We start from the raw sequence: 21,192 nt of genomic DNA on the forward strand, positions 1-21,192 counted from the left end.
TATGTATTTAGTGGTTAATGTTATGTATTTAGTGGTTAATGTTATGTATTTAGTGGTTAATGTTATGTATTTAGTGGTTAATGTTATGTATTTAGCACATACGTAGCACTCATCCTTATGCTCTTGTTTTCTAGACTTCAGAGGACATAATTTTTGCTAGTTCTGTTCACTAGCACAGTCTTAATTTGAAAATTATAGCCTGAACACGTAAGAAAGTCAAGAGAGGAAAGTAGTCAGTTGTGTATGCATCCTTCTAGAACAGTGGTTCTGAAACTGGGTTGCAATCCCTTTTGGGGGAGTTGAACGACCATTTCACAGGGGTCTCCTAAGACTATTGGAAAACACACGTATATTTCCATTTAATAGCAAAATTACAGTTAGGAAGTAACAATGAAAATAATTTTATAGTTGGGGATCACCACAATGTGAGGAACTGTATTAAAGGATCGGTCACAGCATTAGGACAGTTGAGAACCAGGGTTCTAGAAAGTAATTCTAGTAGAGGTTCTGAGATAGACACATGTATTGATATATATTTGTTCAACAAGAATAGTTTTCATTAAAAGAAAGTTACAGTTATCTAATCATTTTCACAACTTAGAAATACGTGTTGATTACCAGAGCAAAATAAACTTCTCAGGTTGACATTTTGTCTGGAATATAGAAATGAATTTTCTAGGTTTTGATTTTCTAATCATATTTGGTGTTATTGTGCATTAAATATCAAATTTATTATAATGTCTTATTGAAATAAAGCATAGTTATCATTTATAAAATATTTTTCATTCTTTTTCTCAGGAAAAGTATTTGTTGACTCATTAATGAATCAGAATCAGATATATTTTAGTGTCATAATACTGTATGTAGAAAGAACTTAAAAGTGCCTAAGATTTATGTCACCCTAGTAGACAGACTATCTGTTTATAGTAGTATTTTCTGCTCCTCGGTCTGCCAACGAAATTTTTTGAAATTTATCTTCCATTGCTTCCATGAGGAATCTAATTTAATCTACCAATAGGCTTCAAGCTAAATGATGGACTCTCTTTGTTTTAGTATGTATTCAATGTACCAGACTTGGTAGTAGGTTCCTCTATTGACATCTGTTCAGGAGGCCAAGTCAGGAAGATGGCTTGAGTTAGTGGAGGTGGAGTGTAGACAGCATAGTGAGAGAAATGTCATAAAACCAAACAGAAAACCCTAGATAAACAAGTAAAATAGCTTTCTTGTTTTGTGTTCAAATCTCAGAGTGAAAATGCTCGCTTGGCGCTTTGTGAGCATCCGCAGTGGACGCCTGTCGTGGTGATTCTGGGGCTCCTGCAGTGCAGTATTCCCCCAGTTCTCAAAGCTGAGCTACTGAAGACACTTGCAGCCTTTGGAAAGTCTCCTGAAATTGCTGCTTCACTTTGGCAGTCGTTGGAATATACTCAGGTAGTGCCATGAACTCTCTTATTTGTATGATTTGGAGAATGATTATACTGTAGAAGCAAGAGCATCTGATTAGAGCAGTGTTCCAGGGCATTCCCATGTAGGAAGTTAGGGCTTGGGAGCCAAGCATAGCATTAAAAACATATAGTCTGGATTATTTTCTTATGGTTCACAACCTTACTAAGTTTCTGAAGCTAGGTTCTTTCAGTAACTTTAAAAATCTTACTTCCCAAGGTCAGTGAGATACTACTGTAACTGGAACTTCCTCTCCTGCCTACCAGTTCCCAGATAACTACTCAGAGGCTTAATATTAATTACAAGCTGTTTGGCCTATTAGCTCAGACCTTTTATAATTATTATTATTTTTTTCTGAGACAGGGTTTCTTTGTAGCATTGGAGCCTGTTCTAGAACTCATTCTTTAGACTGGGCTGTAGACCAGACTGTTCTTGAATTTACAGAAATGCCTGCCTTTGTTTCTTGAGTGCTGGGAATAAAGGTGTGTGTCACCACTGCTTGGCATCGGGCTTATTACAACCTAAAATAACTCCTTTCTATTATTTACGAAGAGGCTTGTGGCTTGTTACCTCACATCTTGCTTCCCCTGAGAATGGTGTCTCCTTTTCCCTTTATTTTTGCTTGGATTTCCCATCTGGCTCTGTTCTGCCTGCCTGTTGGCCAAATAAGCTTCTTTATTAACCATTGGTAATAAAATGTATTCACAGCATACATCATTTCCCCTTTTCTGTTTAATTAACTTTAACGTAGTAAAATTACATAAAACAATTATCGAGTAAGAATGCAATATATATAAAGTTATGGTATTCAGTCTATTTGTATTTGACAAGATTAAAGAAAATATTCTAAGGCAGGCGATGGTGGCGCACGCCTTTAAGCCTAGCACTTGGAAGGCAGAGGCAGGCAGATCTCTGAGTTCAAGGCCATCCTGGTTTACAAGAGCTAGTTCCAGGACAACTAGTGCTATACAGAGAAACCCTGTCATAGGGGGAAAAATTCTTTTATCTATCCTATCTTTGTGAGTCTAAAGTTTTATATTTAATTTATTGTTTATCATAATGAAGGAAAACTATATAATTATATATAAACTATATTAATTATAACTATTTAGTCTTCAACTCCATCAACAACCCCAGGAGGATATAATATTGCCAAGTATCTGGGAAGTGCATTGTAAGCAACTTCCAAAACTCTAGAAATGACAGTGATATCCAACTGCCTGGACAGTCACCCAGAGTTCTCTCATAATGTTGGGACATCCATTTTCCATAGTGTCTGGCAGACTTTTCAGTGAAGCAGGAAATTTGAAAGACTGTCCTGTCTATATTTGCAGATTGTCAGTCACTTTCTTCTGTGTCCTGCAGAATGTCTGGCAGTTTCTTCTGTGAAGCAGGAACTCTGAAGGACCATCCTGCCTTGTTTTGGCAAAGTTTAGTGATCATTTTCCTGTGGGTCCTGCATGTCCAGTTTATACAGCATACAGTCAAGAAGTCCAGGCAAGAGCAGTTTCTTACCCAAATGGCTAGCCTTGCCACATTGAAAGCAAACTCCATAAGGAGCTTCTTCGATGCTCATCTTCGTCTTGAAGTAATTCGTGTGCCAGAAGCAGACGTGGCTCACTCTTGAGAAAAGTCTAAGTTCTTAAAACATTTTAAATGCCATATTCTGTAGATTTTTGAAGTGTTTGAAGATTTTCTATCTGAAATAATCTCTGTATTACCTTAAAAATCTAGCATTGCTATAAGTTTGACTATTATAGATGACTATTAAATTGTGTCTCTTAACTATACATTATGTTTTTAAATAAGCTACATAAACATAATACCTTAAACAAGAGTAGAAAATATACATACAGGGGGCTGGAGAGATGGCTCAGTGGTTAAGAGCATTGCCTGCTCTTCCAAAGGTCCTGAGTTCAATTCCCGGCAACCACATGGTGGCTCACAACCATCTGGAATGAGGTCTGGTGCCCTCTTCTGGCCTGCAGACATACACACAGACAGAATATTGTATACATAATAAATAAATAAATATTAAAAAAAAAGAAAATATACATACAGTATAACAAAATTGGCCTTAAGTTTGTATCAGTAAACCAAAATCCATACCAGTATAAAGTATTTTGAGATTAAAATTTTTTTTTGAATTAACATAGATTCAATGTTCAATGATCTACCTTTTTTTCATCATTTCTATATTGTATCCCTCTTTTTTCTTTCAAAAGAGATTGACTATGATTACTAATCATTTACAACCAAAACCCTTTAAATGAAAACAAACATTTATAAACAATATTTTGGGATATTTGGTTGTAGTTTTCTATATTGCTTCCTGCTGATAAGGGGCATTGTTAATCTTATGGGGATCTTGAGAAAATGTAAAATTATGGTTAAATCTTGATTGGGGTATCCTGTGTGTTGACTCATCTCAGTTAGCAGTCCTGGAGCTGTCGTGGATGCTGTATTAAATGGGCCATTGTTTCAAGGGGTATTTTGTGATTAAATCATATTAATATGGAAGCAATCCATAGATTTTCATATTCTGTGGAAACAAAAGCAGAACCTCTTTTCCAAAGACTCAAATTTCTAATTCAAGAAAACTTAATGTTGGTTTAACTTAACAGCCTTCATAATAAAGTGTTTTACTGTAGTTAGCTCATGTACAGTCAAAAAATTTAAAGAAAACACAATAGTATGTAATCCAGACTCTATCTGTATTTTCCATCTTTTTTTTCTTTCTTCTTATCTTCGATACAGGGTTTCTCTGTAGCTTTTGGAGCCTGTCCTGGAACCAGCTCTTATAGACCAGGCTGGCCTCTAACTCACAGAGATCTGCCTGCTTCTGCCTCCCTAGTGCTGGGACTAAAGGCATGCACCACCACTGTTCAGCTGTATTTTCCATCTTTACATGGCCCATTATAATGCAGCTGGCCATGGTTGTCTTTAGACCAGCCTTCTGACATATCTCTACCCATTAAATGCAGGAAATAGATATTCATGTTTTCTATACTCTTCCTTTTCCTCTGTGCCTTTCCTGCCCAAAGTGAAGTATTTAAGTACCTTTCTGTTTTTATGGCTTTAGCCATTAAAGAGCCATCCAGCTGTTTGATAAGGTTTACAGAAATTTTCACAGCAGCTGGATGATTTTTCCCTGGTGGACATAAAGGCTCATATTGGGCAGAAGTGGCAGTATGATAGCAGGAACTCCTTTGACTTCCACCCATTTACACCATCACAGAAGGGTAGGATTGGGGTTGCATGATATTTGACATCTCAGTGAATGATTTCTTTTCTAAAAGTCAGCTACTTTTTGTTCGTTGTTGTTTGTAATCTACATAGTAGTAGTCCCTTAACTGTCAGACAAGTGAAGTATCATGAATAAGTGTGGTTTATTCTACTGTAGAACACTGAAGGCCTGTAGTATGGTCAGGAAGAACTGATGACAAACTTGCCTCTTCTCAAGCTATTTCTTGGTTATGTGTGACTGGTTGTGAGCAGAGTGTCTTAAACATGGGTATGGTTCTCTGGTTCTTTTCAAGAGCAAATTCCAGAATATCTGAGAGGAATTTGCTGAGAAAAGTGAATTGTGTGCTCTTAGATCTTTACAGTTTTCTGTTTGTTAGAATTCTATCTGCCAGAACTGCTGAAGAGTTAGTTGGTCAGGGACTCCGCGGTGATCACTCCTATAGATAGAGTGATGCCTATGGGAATGGTGGGTGAGATGTGTAACTGTGCAGTGCCATTACTGCTTATTGATGAACAAGGATGGTCCTGACATGCGTTTCTTCTTCCTTCCAGATACTGCAGACCGTCAGGGTTCCAAGCCAGAGGCAAGCTATTGGTATTGAGGTAAGGTTTTCTTTTTTAGTTTCAACACTGTATTCATTAATTCTTACATTAGTGCCAAAATAAGATTGTGAGAGGTTATTTGTAGACTATTAAATTTCTGTAATTTTTAAATTGAATATATTTACTTTTAGAGTGCTGAAATAGAGACAGAACTCTTTTTATCATTATTTATTTACTGTATGGTAATGTGTATGCCTAGGCACACATGTCCCTTGGTATGTGTGTGGAGATCAGAAGGTTTATGTATATACATGTATATTCCTAAATCTAATGTGCTCAGTCTGTATAATGTCACTCATATGTATAACCAGTTGGTGTGCTGTCTCCTTATTTTTAAAAGAAGCATGTAAACTTTATTTCAAGCTGAGATAATATGTGATTGATACACTTTGTCTTTTCTGCTAAGTAGGAAGTACTTTGTTAATTTTTTGTGTGGTGATATATCATTATTAATGAGTTAGTGTTAGCAAAGTGCTTTGTACTTCATATTTGTATTGCTAATTTTTTTTATTCTTTTCTTTAAAGGTTGAACTCAATGAAATAGAGTCACGTTGTGAAGAATACCCCTTGACTCGGGCCTTTTGCCAGTTGATCAGTACCCTGGTGGAGAGCTCATTCCCTTCCAATCTGGGCGCTGGCCTGCGCCCCCCTGGCTTTGACCCTTATTTGCAGTTCCTCAGAGATTCTGTGTTTCTCAGATTCCGTACGCGAGCTTACCGGAGAGCAGCTGAAAAGGTTATGTTTTGAGCAAACCCTTTCTCTCCTTTGAACTCATTGTCACTCCCTTCAACCAAGGTGTAAGGGAATATAAATTCAGTTTGGCTCTTGGAAGTTAGTGAAATTTATAGTCCTAATTCTGTAATACCTTGGATTATTTATGTGTCTTACAAGTAAGTTTGGGCATTAAAATCAACACACTTTAATGATCAATGAGTTTTCTGACAGGAGTTCACAGTCCTTAACTGAGCACTTTTTTGAGATAAAAATCTCCTCATGTCTCATTGAGCAGATTTTTAACTAAAATTGAATTAAAATCTATTTTCACCCTTGTTGGAAACAAATGGGATGTTTTAGATTAGGATTTGTATCAATTCAAGCTGACTTGCTAGTTCTCACACAGAGGGAAGCTGTGGTGTGAACTGGTCACTTAGCTACCGTGGCTGACTGCTGAGGGCAGTGATGTTTCTGCTCATCTTGGCTCTACTCTTAGACCCCACCGAGCTTATCATATATATTGGTTTATGTAATTCTAGTATTACCTTGAGGCAAGTACTATTAATGTTCCAATTTTACAGAGGGAGGCTTAGCAAAGTTACAGAACTTGCCCAACGTCCAGGACCAGGGTTTGAATATAGGACTCTGTCCTCAGATCCAAGCTTGTAACCACTAAGCTATGTAAGAGACCCTCCCAGGTTCTTATGTAGTTTTATGTAGTTTACCTTTAGTGTATAATACTGTTTGTCTCACAGAATGCCCTTGGGTATAGTTTATAGGGATATCTCTGCTTCATTTGTTGTTCGCTTAGCCTGTGGAATGTTTTGTTATATTAATAATTATAGAAAGAACTCCGTTCATTCTAATATTGGACAATTCAGAACTTAAGAAATTTTATCACCCCCAGCTCTGTTACTAAAAGAAAAATAATTATTTCTTGTCTTTTTTTTCTTGTACACCCATTTAAATATCACTAGAAAAAATACCTTATTACTTTGTATTGTTTGTCATATAGTATCATGGAGATTTCAAGTAATTAGAAAGGTTCACTTAAAAAATGGCCTTTAGATGGCTGCATAGTATACATTCCTTAAATCTATACCTGCATACTCTGATTATTTGAGTGTTCTTCACCAGGGGGCATGTGATGATGTAATATTTAGTCACAGAAACTGAAGTTCTCTTTGCTTTATAATTTGTTTTTTAGTGATGATAAATACAGGGGGATACATTTTATTTAGTCTCTAGAATCCCCTTTTAACATAAATCTCCTGATCTTCTGAAATATTAATAGCAACCTTGCTTCATTAAATGTCATTTGAGATGAGCAGTGCATGTGTGCTCATCACAGTCTTTTCACAGGATGTTCTGACTCATGTTTAAACAAATGTGTTTTAGACGTCTGTACAAGGTCATTGTGACCACAGTGTTTGCACCTCTAGTCACCCACATGCTCTCCAGATAACTTTTTTCCCCATCTGAGTTCCCCTGCAGACATTGGTGCTTTCCTTGCTGCTTCCTGTTTTTTTTCCTGAAAAATTTTTGTCAATTTTATAATGTTATTTACTTGAAACTTTCTTTAGTTTAATTTAGGTAACTACATGTACAGTGAATTCTCAAGACTACAGTACTGTAGATTGAGATTAATACTATAGCATTTAGAGGTAGTAGATTTAACAGTCTTCAGATCTGTAAGGTGATAATGTCTTCTTTTGAAAATCCAAAGGGCCAGAGCGCAGTCCCATTCTAAAACTCAGCCCTGATAAAAGTGAATAGTTTAATGACTTCAGAACAATCATTTAAAAAAGCAGCGTAACCAGACCTCTGTGTAAGGGTTGCAGCTGTGCTGTAAGGGAGAGCAGTGGCTTGCATGTGCAGTCGGGCTCGGTCTCCACCATCACAAAAGGAAATAGGTAATAAAATATTCTCTGCAATGGATTTTAAAGCAAAGTTTAAATTTCTTTGAGTATATAGCTGTATTTATGTGTCCTTCCATATAAACTATTTTAAGTCCATCTTTTAACAGTCAGATGGTTATGGGGGCATTTGGGGCATTTTGGCTGGTTGTTGGGCAGAGAACCCTGGTCTGAGCCATGTGGCTGAGGGTTTAGGTCACTGTGCTGAGCTTCATATGAAGCTTCCTAGAGAAAATGCAAACTATTTGAACTTTATAGAAATCTGATATTGTATAATGATAAAGTGAACATGGTCAGATGCTCAGTACCTTAAACTTGTAAAAGAGCTCAAACTTTGACTGAAGAGACACTTCTTAAATAACATCTAAAACATGTTCTATCTGTAAAAAAGCCAACCTGTTATCCTTTGACAGATGACAATGTGAATTAAGAATGTTTGCATAAATTCATAAAGTAGACTAGTGACTTTGTCTCTTTTCTGAGAGTAGAGTGGAGGGAATAGAAACTTGACAATTCCCACCTTGGACCGTTCATTGTTGCTGAATTTTTTTTTTTTTTTCTGTAGTGGGAAGTTGCTGAGGTTGTCTTGGAAGTATTTTATAAGTTACTGAGAGATTATGAGCCTCAGCTTGAAGATTTTGTAGATCAGTTTGTGGAGCTACAAGGTAAGTGTCAGAGTTTGATTTACTGACTATATAAATGTTAGTTAAAATTTATGATTAAAATTAGAATTTAATCTTTGCTTTACTGTTTTAATCATGTTCTGTGAAAAAGAAAATAGGATTTTACTCAGTACTCAGGTCATAGTTCCTTCCATGAGTTCACTTGTTTTGATGGTGGGCCCTGGTCCCCATGCACAGGCGCCATTTCTCTGTGGGACTGATGCCCTCAACGGCTTGTATCACTGTCTTAGCTTTAGGCTTGCCTTCACCTGAGTTCACCCTGTTTAAGTTACAGTGATATACATTTCATAGAGACAGAGAGTCTAACAGAAGTTGTGACTGAGGGGCCAGTGAAATGGACACTCACTGTTTCTTCATAGGTAATAGCACTTGCGTGGTCTCCGTTAAATCCCTGGAATTTACAGTAGAAGAGAACTGACTCCAGCAAGTTATGTTCTGAACATGCACTTGGACGCACGTGTGCATACAGACACATGCACGCGCACACACACACTCACACATGATATTAAATAGTTTTAAGCCAATGCTGGCTCATCATCTGTTGCACTGTGTCCTATTTAGGAGAAGAAATCATAGCCTATAAGCCACCTGGCTTCAGTCTGATGTATCATCTTCTGAATGAGTCACCGATGTTGGAACTTGCTCTCAGTTTACTGGAAGAAGGAGTTAAGCAGCTAGATACCTACGCGCCTTTCCCTGGTATGTGCCCGAAAGTCTGTGTGACTTCAGAACTGGTGACATCTTTGGCTTTTGTAGTGTAAGAGTCTCTTCAACAACAGTGGTATTTCCAGTGAGTCATTATGAGTGAAAACAGACTGAATTACTGAGACTGGTTCATTGTTACTATCTCATTGCAGGGTCTTCTGCAGATAATTCAAATGTTTCTTTCGCTTTCACATCTTTAACATGCTTAACTCTGAATCTGAATCCTGTGTTGTGTCTTGCTTGAAGCTGGTCTCTTCCTCACTCAGCACTGTTGACAGTTTTGATCGCTCTGCTGTGGCTGCTGTACTGTGTGCTATATGCTTCTGTCTACTGGGTTCCAGTTACAACTTCCTAGTGAGAACAGTATGAGTGTTTATAGGTGTTGTCAAATGGTCACTGGGCACACATTACCCATTCAGAGAGCCATTGTCTAAAGCAGTGGTTCTCAACCTGTGGGTCATGACTCCCTTTGGATCAAATATTAGATATCCTGCATATCAGATATTTATAATATGATTCATAACAGCAAAATTACAGTTTTGAAGTAACAGTGGAAATAATTTTATGGTTGGGGGTCACTACAGCATGAGGCTGCAGCAGTATTAAAAGGCTGCAGCATTAGGAAAGTTGAGAACTGCTGCTCTAGAGGATCATGGAAAAGAGAAAAGAGAAGCTAATATATGAGTAGCCTGGGCCACAGAAATAACTGGGTGGGTGCTGTTAAACGTTTGTAAAAAAAACAAGGACTTTTTGAAACTAAAACCTGTCTTTTAAGTTTGTTTTCTCATTTCCAAGATTGATTTAGATTCTAACTTCCTTTGGGATTACAGGGAAGAAACACCTGGAAAAAGCAGTTCAGCATTGCTTAGCACTTCTCAATCTCACTCTGCAAAAGGAGAACCTTTTCATGGACCTTCTTAGAGAGAGTCAGCTGGCTCTCATCGTCTCTCCTTTGGAACAGCTCTTGCAGGGAATTAATCCCAGAACTAAGAAGGCTGACAATGTGGTTAACATTGCCAGGTAAGGCACATTTGTCAGGAGAGCAAGAGAATGACAGAGTCTCTCCAGTTTTTAGTCTCTTTTGTTGCATATTTAATACATCACAGATTATTGGGTTTGGCCTACTTTAACCTTATCTAATTTCACTCCTTTATTTCAATCACTCTGAGCCTTATCATGCCTTTTCTTTTTTTTCCCTCTTCCTAGCTCATTCTGTGTTCTAAAAGTTTAGGTTCAAAATGAACAGAGTTTGTTTTCTGTAGGGAAATTCAGTATTTGAGGGGTAGGGATAGAGAGCCACCCCCAGTCCTATGTACATACATGGATTTACACATGCACATTTGCTGACATTCTGCTGGTTTGGTGTTGCACCTTAGCTTCTTCATATGTGGTCTTTGGGAGTGCTTCTGTCCACATACCCTTTTGTGAAGGCAGTCTTCTTGTACTCTTGTCTGAGTTATGTTTTCCATTGCTCTGATAAAACAGTGTGATCAAAAACAAATTGAGGAGAAAAGTTTTTATCTTACAGCTCTCGGCTCACACTTTCATCTCTGAAGTCAGGAAGGAATTCAAGGCAGAAATCTGGAATCAGAAACTTAATCAGAGGCTATGGAAGAATGGTGCTTACTGGCCTGCTCCTCGTGGCTTGTTTAGCTTCTTATAGTACCCATGTGTATGAGCCTTGGGGTGGCACCGCCCGTAGTGACCTGGGCCCTCACACATAAACTGTCAATCAAGAAAAATCACTGGCTGCCCAAAGCCCAGTGTGGTGGAAACATCTTCTCAATCGAGGTTTCCTCTTCCAAAATGATTCTAGTTTGTGTCAGGTTGACATAAACATAGCCGGCACAATCCTCCTTAATCACCTTATGGGTGCTTGATTTCCTACATATACAAAGGCCCTTTTTCAAATAGTCATTTGTAGACTAAGACTTTCACACAGGTATTTTGGAAGGCATGACTTGGCTTAATCAACTTGTAAGAAGAGGTTCTTTTGTAGCTATAAGGGGGACACTTTTCTCTCATTTGTCCGAAAGTATTATAGCGTAGGTGAACTGTAGACTTTAAGTTTTCTTTCTCTTTTTCTTTTAAGAGTTATTTATTTTTAATTTTTATATGTATTTGTGTGTGCCTGCTTGTGCGTATGTTCACCTGCAGAGGTCAGAGGTGAGGTTGAATCCTCTAGAGCTGGAGTTTGAGGTAATTGTAAGCAGATGTTGGTGTTGAGAGCCAGACCAGGTCCTCCACAAATGTGCTTAGCCATAGCCATCTTCAAACCCCCAAATTTTCTTTTCTGACAACAGTGAAAAGCCAAACTTGATCACATTGTTTTTCAATGTTTTCTTCTGAAGGTATCTATATCATGGGAACAGTAATCCTGAATTGGCATTTGAAAGTGCCAAGATCCTCTGCTGTATCTCTTGCAATTCCAACATTCAGATCAAATTGGTTGGCGATTTCACACATGACCAGGTAACTGATTCTCTTGTTGATCTGTTCTAGCGGCTACAGTGTCTGGATGAGTTGTATTGTTGTTTGTGGAATGATATTCAAAGAGTAAGCGCATTCATAAGAAATAGGATAAGAGATAGGTGAGGAAGTAGCTGTACACTTGACTGTGGTTTCTCTTTGTTTTTTTGTTTGTTTGTTTGTTTTTTTTTTTTTTTTTTGGATTTTCGAGACAGGGTTTCTCTGTAGTTTTTGGTGCCTGTCCTGGAACTAGCTCTTGTAGACCAGGCTGGTCTCGAACTCACAAAGATCCTCCTGCTTCTGCCTCCCGAGTGCTGGGATTAAAGACGTGTACCACCACCGCCCGGCTTGTGGTTTGTCTTTGCAGCGTGATACCCGCTGCTGTGTGCTCTGTGAGTGTTTGCACTCTAGTATGTGACTATGTCGTCTACAAAATGGCCATCACTCTTAGCATTTGGAGACATTGATCTTGTAGCCACGTCTGTGTGCTGACCCAATTACCTTTGTGGTTTTCTGGTGATCCACAGTTGTGCTATGTTTGCTATTATAGAGTGTTTTTAAGGATCTTTTTTTCTTCTTCCTGAGACCGTTACTGTGTTGTTTCAGTGATCTTCCTGCCTCCTCCTGTGGAGAGGTTGACTCTGGGCCTGTGTTCTATATCGGCTCAAATGCTCCTTTTTCTTCTGTTCCTAATAGTTGAGTTTCTCCTTTTCTCATTTGAAATGGTGTTATGTTGCCTTGGCTGGTCCAGGTGGGCTCTGAGCTCTGGCTGCTGTGCTGTCCTTGGTGGATTACTGCAGCTGTGTTTCATCTGTAAACATCTATGTCTGTAGGAGGCTGTACTTAACTAAAATACAGGCCTTTACTGGATCTCCTCAACAGTGCTTCAAATCAGGAGCCATTTTATCACTTCAGATGAAATAGATCTTTATTTTGTTGTGTGTGAGAGGGAGAGAGAGGGAACGGATCTCCATGCACAGGCCTGCAGAAGTGGGTTTGGAGGTCAGAGGACAACTTGGAGGAGTCAGTTTTCCTTTTCCCATGTGGGTTCTGGGGTTTGACTTTAATTCATTATGCTCCGCAGCAAGCACCTGCACTCACTCAGCCATCTCACGAGCCCCCAGATCATCATTTGGCTGTAGCTCTTATAAGACCTTTCACATTACTGGGTTCCCTGCCACTGTGTCAGGAGTACACTCAGTTGTAGCAAATGAAAGTGACCTCACATCTTTGTGAGTCCCCTTGGAATGAAGGCTGAGAGCTACTGTGAGATGCAGATGTGACCTCTCTTTTTGAGAATGGTCTGGCTATGTGGTTCAGACTTGGCACCAGGCATGTCCTATCCCTCTCAAGTGCTGGGTCACAGGTGTGAGCCACTATGCTGAGCTTTAAATTAAGTTCAAATTATCATTCCTGATCAGAGCAAACTCTTTCCTGCCAGGTTTCTTTTCTGTTTCCCTCCGTCCCCTTTTTATTTTTTGAGGAAGGGTCTCATGTAACCTTAGTTGGCGCGGAACTCACTGTGTAGACCAAGTGACTCTTGAACTTAGATCTGTCTACCTCTGCCTCCCAGGGCTGGGATTGAGGTGTCTCACCACACTTGGTCTGCTTTCTCTTTTCAGAGCAAGCTGACTTCAAATTTAGGATCATCCTACCTCAGCTTCCTGAGTGTTTGGGTTACAGGTGCATGCCACTATGTCTGCTTTGACTATATAAATATAAATAGTTAAGTTTTCTTTTAGTTAAAAGCAACTAAAAATCTAGGGACGGGAGTGGGGGAGGGGAGAGTGATTGAGATTAGTGGTTAAAAGTACTGACTGCTCTTCCAGAAGACCTGGGTTTAAGTCTCAGGACCCGTGTGGTAGCTCATAGTTGTTTGTAACTCCAGTTCCAGGGGATCTGGCTACTCTTCTGGCTTCCTTGGACACCAGGCATGCACTTGGTGCACAGACATACATGCAGGCAAAATACCCATACACATAAAATGCAAAACAAAACAAACCTAAATACTGGATCAGATTTGGCTTTGTTTTCACAGGTGAATAGATGGGCCGTGTTTATCATTGGTTGTCTAATGTGTAAAGTTTTATTAATTCATCATTTTTCTGTTTGTGACTTCAGAGTGTGAGCCAGAAGCTGATGGCTGGATTCATAGAGTGCTTGGATAGTGAAGACACAGAAGAATTTGTTCGTGTTGAAGAGGGTATGGCTCTGATTAACAGATGTAGTTTTATTTTCTATACATATGCAGTATAAAGAGAAAAACTTTGAAACATCTGGTGCTCATGTAAGAGAAATTGAGAATTTGCTAGAATAAATAGTTTTAAGATTGTTTAAATCAAAGCATTTGTAGTGGTCAGTCAAGAATTAAGTAGATTTGGGGTTTTGAGTACACGCTTCTTTAAAGTTTGGTGTGCTTTCCTTCCGTTGATATGTGATTTTGTTCTGTGGTTTCTGTATTCAGGTTCAGAATATGAAAAGAAGTTAGCTGCAATCCGCCATGAAACAAGAATCCACATCTTGAATCTTCTCATTACATCTCTAGAATGCAATCCACCCAATCTTGCTCTCTACCTGTTGGGCTTTGAATTGAAGAAACCCATCAGTACTACGAACTTGCAAGACCCAGGTATAGCTGTACCACACATGGGTATCTATTTCTTATGTGTTTGTTGATGTAAGTTTTCATTTATTAAATTCTGTGTTCACACGGCAATTCACTTAGAAAATGACATTTGAAAAGTATTGTAGGTCAGACATTAAGATCAAAGATTTAGAGAATTGAGATTTGTCAATTTCCTATATCAGTATTTCCTGTAGCATATCACAGTTGAGCATGTATTTCTAAAATTAGACTGTGATGAAGTGAGTTTCAGATTTTGTGATGCAGAAACCCTGAGAAAACTTGCATTTCCTTTTGGTTCCATGTAGGAGTGTTAGGCTGCCCTCGGACCTGCCTGCACGCCATCCTCAACATCCTGGAGAAAGGGACAGAAGGGAGAACTGGCCCTGTGGTTGTGCAGGAGTATCCTCAGCTGGCCGAGCTGTGCTACCAGGTGCGTAGTGGGTAGCACTGTGAGGAACTGAACAGGAACTTGGGCAACTGAGTTCATAGATGGAAGAGGGGCATTTAGGATAGAAATGAGTTCATTTAACAATTTCTCCAGTCTTTATGGATAAAATCCATTAGGCATAAACAAAATCCTGCAGATGTGCAGTTCCTGACAGTGGGAGAAATGAGAACTACGGGGTGTTTTCGTGGATTTTACCAGTGGTGCTGTATTTAAAGTATGTTTTGGGGGCGTTCTAGAGCGGGCTTGGGTCAAAATATCCCTGGTCGCCATCTGTGTCCCCTGGCAGGTTGAGCCAGCTTGGGCATGCTATGTAGCTTCTCTGGTGTTGAATTTTCCATCAGTGAAATGGATTGCCGAGGCATAGTGTATCAGTCCAAGCGGCACCTTTGAAGAAGCCTATAAAGAAGGAAGTCCTCAGCTGTGGAGATGGCAGAATCTGATTAGAGTTCAGATTTGTTTGAGAACTTTCCCTTGTGTTTGTGTCTTGTTTTACTCAGTTTACAAGTGTTCTGAGAACTAGACTTTATATTCGTGACTAATTCCTCAACTTAAGATCAAGAGTACTATGATTCACATTTCATGGCTTAAAAAGTAGGATTATTCTCCCAGTGTAATGGAGACGTATCTGTTATATTTTCATGTTTATCTTTGTGATTTTCAGTATTCACTTTTGTACTCTGGTTTTCCCAAACATTCATGCTTCTTCGAATCTGAATTAGATCTCCTTTAATGAGAGATCTGAGGTAATTGAAGCTCAGTGTTATGGAATCTGATATATATGCAGAAGTAGTTGAAAAGCTTATCATCTACGTCAGGGATGTGTATTTTTAAGTGACATATTTGACTCTTTCTTTGTCTGCCAGCCGAGATTCAGACTGGTACGTTCAAGTTGTCTTCTTCAGCTTTCCAAAGAGCTGGGACTGGTTACTTGACCACCACAACTGAATTAATTATTGTCTGTTAATAAAAACAGATGGACTCTTGGTTTATTTTGATTTTCATGTTTATGCCATTTTGTCTATTTAGGTATTTCTGATAATCATGTACATAATGGAGATCTTTGTATATTTATCAGACCTCAGTTTTTCTTAGATTGATATAAATGCTTCCCCCTCAAATTTACTATTTTGTTAAAGTTATATTCAGAGCTTCTATTTGTAATATAGTGAAGTTCGCAAATCTTTGTAATTATTTTATTTTATTATGAAGTTTTATTTATTTGAATAGAATACATGAAAAATTTGGGTTCAGCTTTTTAAATAGTTTCTGTTTAGTCATAGTCTATGCTTGTGCCAAGATAGTCATAGACTATTATTACCAGCGACCTCAGATTTGGCTAGGAGAATACTCTTCTTATAGTCACAGAAGTGTATTGCTAGTATTAATTCAAACTCATCAACCCATGTAGAGACTCTGCTTCTCAAGTCATGTTGCATCTTTCAGCTACATATTGATTCATTGTTGAACTACTTTGTAATTTTTTTAAATAGTGATTGTTTGAATTCTACTAAGTTTTACTGGGTTTTTTTGAAGTTGAGATGAAATAATTATGATTTTTCAGAAGTGGCTACTAGGTAGTACTACTATTAATTAAAATATTAAAGCTTAATTAATTTTGTGTTTGTATTAATAAATATGTTTAGAATGATTTCAAGATTTAGTCCTGTCATATAAAACTTTTTTATTTTTATTTTGAATGCAGGGTCTTTCTATGTAACCTAGGCTGGGTTTGAACTAATGATTACCCTGCTTCAGCTTCCTTAGTTCTGGGATTATAGGCCACGTCTGCAAATGTCAGTACTTTGAGCTGGCACACCAAGGACCTGGGGTTAGAAACCTAAGCTTATGGGACTGGAGAGAAAGATGGCTCAGCAGTTAAGAGCACTGACTGCTCCTCCAGAGGTCCTGAGTTTATTTCTCATCAACCACATGGTAGCTCACAGCCATCTATAATGGAATCCTATACCCTCTCCTAACATGCATGTGTTCATATGGATAGAGAGCACTCATAAACATAAAATACATGAGTAAGTTTTTTTTTAAAGTATAAGCTTACATTTTTTATACATGTGATTTTCCATTTGCTTGGATTATTGATGCATCTTAATTCTTTACATTCATATTTTTCTATCTTCAAGTCAGTGCTGACTGAGAGCTTTTATTTTATTAGGTGATCTATCAGTTATGTGCGTGTTCTGATACATCTGGTCCTACTATGAGGTACTTGAGAACCAGCCAGGATTTCTTGTTTTCTCAGTTGCAACATCTTCCTTTCTCTAACAAAGGTAGGACATTATATTGCTTTATTACTATAAGATGAGAACTCTTACCTGAAAGGCTTGGAATAAGAAATGTTTCAGAATTTGAATATTTGACTGATGAGTTGGTTGATAGGCTCTTTATCTGGACCTGAGCTTGGCCTTTGATGTACTCTTCCTCAGCTGGGATTAAAGGTGTACACCACACGACCCTGGGGACTGTACCCAATTCTAAACACGAAGTTCATGTGTGTATGCAAACCTTATAGGAATAGCCTGAAGTTCATTTTACCACAGATTTTTAGCGTGCCTTCAGTTTGTCTGCAACCTGTCATGTGAGGTCAAACGTAGACTTTTCTGCTTGTGGGTATGTGGGCACTTAGAAATCTTGGGGTTTAGAACATGTCGGGTTTTGTGTTTTCAGCTTAGGATTGGTCATATTGTGTAACCGGTGCCTACCCTGCTGTTGCCTGGCTTTATTAACACACAGTTTAGAGCAGCGGGTTGTGGACCTCATTTGTTTCCTTGCTACTGGTACTCTGGGTGTTTTTGTAATTTCTGCTTGAGAAATTCCTATTTTCACTTCTAGTGTAAAATACACGAGTATAATCTGAATGAGGGAATTTGGTTCTTTACTAACAAAACTTAAAGGCTATGTTGGAGGACAAGATCACTGAAATTGGATATCCTCTCTCCCCCTCTGTGTGTGTTATTTGTGCGTGGGTGTGCACATGTGGAGATGAGAGAACAACGTTTCCTGTCTCCTTCCATCTTACACGAGCCAGAGCTGTGGTTTGAACTCAGCTCATCTGGCTTGTGTGGCAGGGCTTTTACCTGCTAAGACATCTTGCCTGCTTGTGAAAGAATATTTCTTAGAAAAATTTCTGATTTACATTTGTGTCTTATATATATTCGAAACTAGTCAAATTGTCTTGAAACTCTGAAAAGTAATTTTAAAGGAAATTATAAGTCTAGTTTATTGACATGACTACGAACTGTTTCTAGTCTAATTTAAACTTTATCTTCCCCTCCTCTTCCTTCTTCCTCCTCCCCCCCTCCTCCTCCTTCTTCCTCTCTCTCTCTCTCTCTCTCTCTCTCTCTCTCTCTCTCTCTCTCTCTCTGTGGTTTTTTTTCTTTTTTGTGTGTGGTTTTTTAAGATAGGCTTTCTCTGTTTAACAATCCAGGCTATTCTTCAACTCACTTTATAGACCAGGCTGGCCTTGAATTCACAGAGATCCACCTGCCTCTCTACCCATGGAGTGCTGGGATTAAAGACATGCACCACGACTGCCTGGCTTTTATTTTCTTCTGCTGAACTATTTGCAAACTTTTTTCTCCATGTTTTTGTGTTAATCTCTTACACATATAGTAGAATTTATTATTATTTTTTATTATATTTTGCACAACAGCATGCCTGTAGAGATTAAAAGACAGTTTTTAGGGGGTGGTTCTCTCCTTTCGCCACACAGTTCCTCGGGATCAGTCTCAGGTAGTTGGGCCTGGTGCAGGTACCCTTATCTCCTGAGCCATGTTACAGCCAACCCAAGGGTGTCTTGAATGTGTGCGTTTAGGCTATTCTCCACGCCTCAACCTCCTGAGGGACTGAACCCACAGACCTGCACTGTCGTATGGGCCTGAAGCTTACCCTATATCATCATAGTTTAAAACCAAGGTCCATACATTCTGTTACACATTTCTAGTGCTAGTAATTGTCAGCTTTCTCATTTTCTCAGAAAACTGTAAGATCCTTGGGAATTATCTAATTGACAGTGTTATAATTTTTTCATTTTTAATTGAGGTTTTGCTTATACAAAAACATTATAGAAACTTTAAAATTTTATACATGAGTATATACAAAAGAATAGTCACTGTCTGGCTTATGATATATGTGTTGTAAAGATTGACTTAGCTTGGCCTATATCTTAGTTATGGCTTCTATTGCTGTGATAAACACCATAACCAAAAGCAACCTGGGGAGGAAAGGGTTTATTTTATCCTACTAGTCAGGTCACATTCTGTATCACTGAGAGGAGTCAGTCAGAAACTCAAGGTAGGTGTTTGGAGGCAGGAACTGAAGCAGAAACCTTGAGCCCTGCTAACTGGCTTGCTCAGCCTACTTTCTTATACCGTCCAGGCCAGGAACCCAGGGTGGCATCCTGCAATGGGCCAGGCCCTCCCACTTCAATCTCTAAGAAAATGCCTCACAGATGTGCCGAATATGTCTGTGATATGAACGAGGCACTTTCTCCTATGACGGGTTGACACAAAGAACAACCAGGATAGACTGACATCTGTTAATATTATTGCTTGGTCATTATGTTTGTGTTACCATCATTTAGTACTTCAAAGCACAGGATCCATCAAGCATAAAAGTACTGAGCCAGGGGGGCTGGAGAGATGGCTCAGAGGGTAAGAGCACTGGCTGCTCTTCCAGAGGTCCTGAGTTCAATTCCCAGCAACCACATGGTGGCTCACAACCATCTGTAATGAGACCTGGTGCCTTTGCCAGCAGTACATTGTATGCTTAATAATAAATAAATAAATAAATAAAATCTTTAAAAAAAAATACTGAGCCAGGAATGGTCACACATGCCTACAATTGCAGCATTAGGAGGCTGAGGCAGGTGGACTGTGTTTGAGACTTGCCTTGGTTATATTGCAAGACTGTTTCAAAGCATAATAATACTGAATATGAAAACTTCTTTTGAAAGATTTATTTTTAAATTTTATATATGTGTTTCCCTTTGTGTTTGTATATACCATGTGCCTGCGGGAAACCATGGAGCCCAGAAGAGAAGAGTGTCAGGTTCTGTGGAACTTGAGTAATAGGGAGTTGTGAGCTGCCATGTGGGTGCTGGGATTAAATCAGGGTCCTCTACAAGAGTAGGAAGTGCTCTGAACTATGGAGACGTCTCTCCAGCCCCTTTAAGTTTCTTTTATATATGGAATTTATAGCCCTGATTATATATGAAGGCAAGAGCTTCACCAGCTATTTTATCATCTATCATAAAATTATGTATGTGAGTTTAAGTGTGTTTTATGGAATGAGAATAAGATTTTTATGAATTGTTATATACTTGAAAATTACACTTAAAAACAAAGTAGAAAGTGGCATTAATATTAAATTATGGGAGACTTATAAAATTGTTGTGCAACTAGTCTGGTAATAACCTTTTTTTTGAGACAGTGCCTCATTATGTATCTGGCTGGCCTGAAACTTGCAATGTAGATCAGGCTAGCCTGGAATTCACAGCCCTCCTGTCTCCTGAGTGCTGAGAGTAAAGGCGTATACCACATCCGGCACTAAGAAAAATGGTATTGTTCTCCTCATCTCTCGTGGACACAGAATAACTTCTTTTTCATTTGTGTCGTTTTTTCTTTCATAATTTCATGTTCTGATCTTGATAGTAAGATTCAGAAATTACTGACTTTCATGAGGAAGTGTCTGGTGATTTGTGGAATTTTCTGACCTTTTGTTACAGCAATGGGAAATGAAATGTATTTGTTTAAATTCCAGAGTATGAAATCTCTATGCTGAATCAAATGTCATGGCTTATGAAGACTGCCTCAATAGAACTAAGAGTGACTTCTCTGAATCGCCAGCGGTCACATACGCAGAGGCTTCTGCACCTCCTCCTGGATGACATGCCAGTGAAGCCGTACTCAGGTGAGTGCTAATACTTCGTGTGTGGTGTCTTGACTGCTCTTGATGAGTGTACAGCTTACATTTAGGATGGCACTTGAGACAGAGCTGGTTATTCCCGGCTTTAGTATAGTTACCCTTAAAACACAAAATTGAAAATTGTCCTTTGGCCAGGTATGGTGGCTCATGCCTTTAATTCCGGATACACGGGAAGGGGCAGGTAGAACTCTGTGAGTTTGAATCCAGAGTGCTCTATATAGTGAGTTCCAGGACAGGTAGAGAGACTGTTTCAAAAAGAAAAGGAGGCGGGGAGCTGGAGAGATGTCTCAGTGGTTAAGAGCATTGCCTGCTCTTCCAAAGGTCTTGAGTTCAATTCCCAGCTACCACATGGTGGCTCACAACCATCTATAATGAGGTCTGGTGCCCTCTTCTGGCCTGCAG

General features: G+C 38.8%; 1 protein-coding gene across 1 annotated transcript in view; it reads left to right on the forward strand.

The window, feature by feature from the left end:
* Nup205 (nucleoporin 205) overlaps positions 1-21,192 on the forward strand; it is a 60,313-nt gene that overhangs the window by 26,551 nt on the left and 12,570 nt on the right. Inside the window, exons 13-24 of the mRNA XM_026788577.1 lie at positions 1,246-1,428; positions 5,239-5,289; positions 5,815-6,024; positions 8,485-8,584; positions 9,164-9,301; positions 10,138-10,327; positions 11,659-11,779; positions 13,898-13,979; positions 14,241-14,405; positions 14,708-14,832; positions 17,021-17,135; positions 20,626-20,775. Coding sequence (XP_026644378.1) covers positions 1,246-1,428; positions 5,239-5,289; positions 5,815-6,024; positions 8,485-8,584; positions 9,164-9,301; positions 10,138-10,327; positions 11,659-11,779; positions 13,898-13,979; positions 14,241-14,405; positions 14,708-14,832; positions 17,021-17,135; positions 20,626-20,775 — 1,630 coding nt within the window. The remainder of the gene's footprint in view (positions 1-1,245; positions 1,429-5,238; positions 5,290-5,814; positions 6,025-8,484; positions 8,585-9,163; positions 9,302-10,137; positions 10,328-11,658; positions 11,780-13,897; positions 13,980-14,240; positions 14,406-14,707; positions 14,833-17,020; positions 17,136-20,625; positions 20,776-21,192) is intronic.

This window comes from Microtus ochrogaster, unplaced genomic scaffold (genome assembly GCF_000317375.1).
Source record: "Microtus ochrogaster isolate Prairie Vole_2 unplaced genomic scaffold, MicOch1.0 UNK4, whole genome shotgun sequence".
In the NCBI taxonomy this organism is placed as follows: Eukaryota; Metazoa; Chordata; class Mammalia; order Rodentia; family Cricetidae; genus Microtus; species Microtus ochrogaster.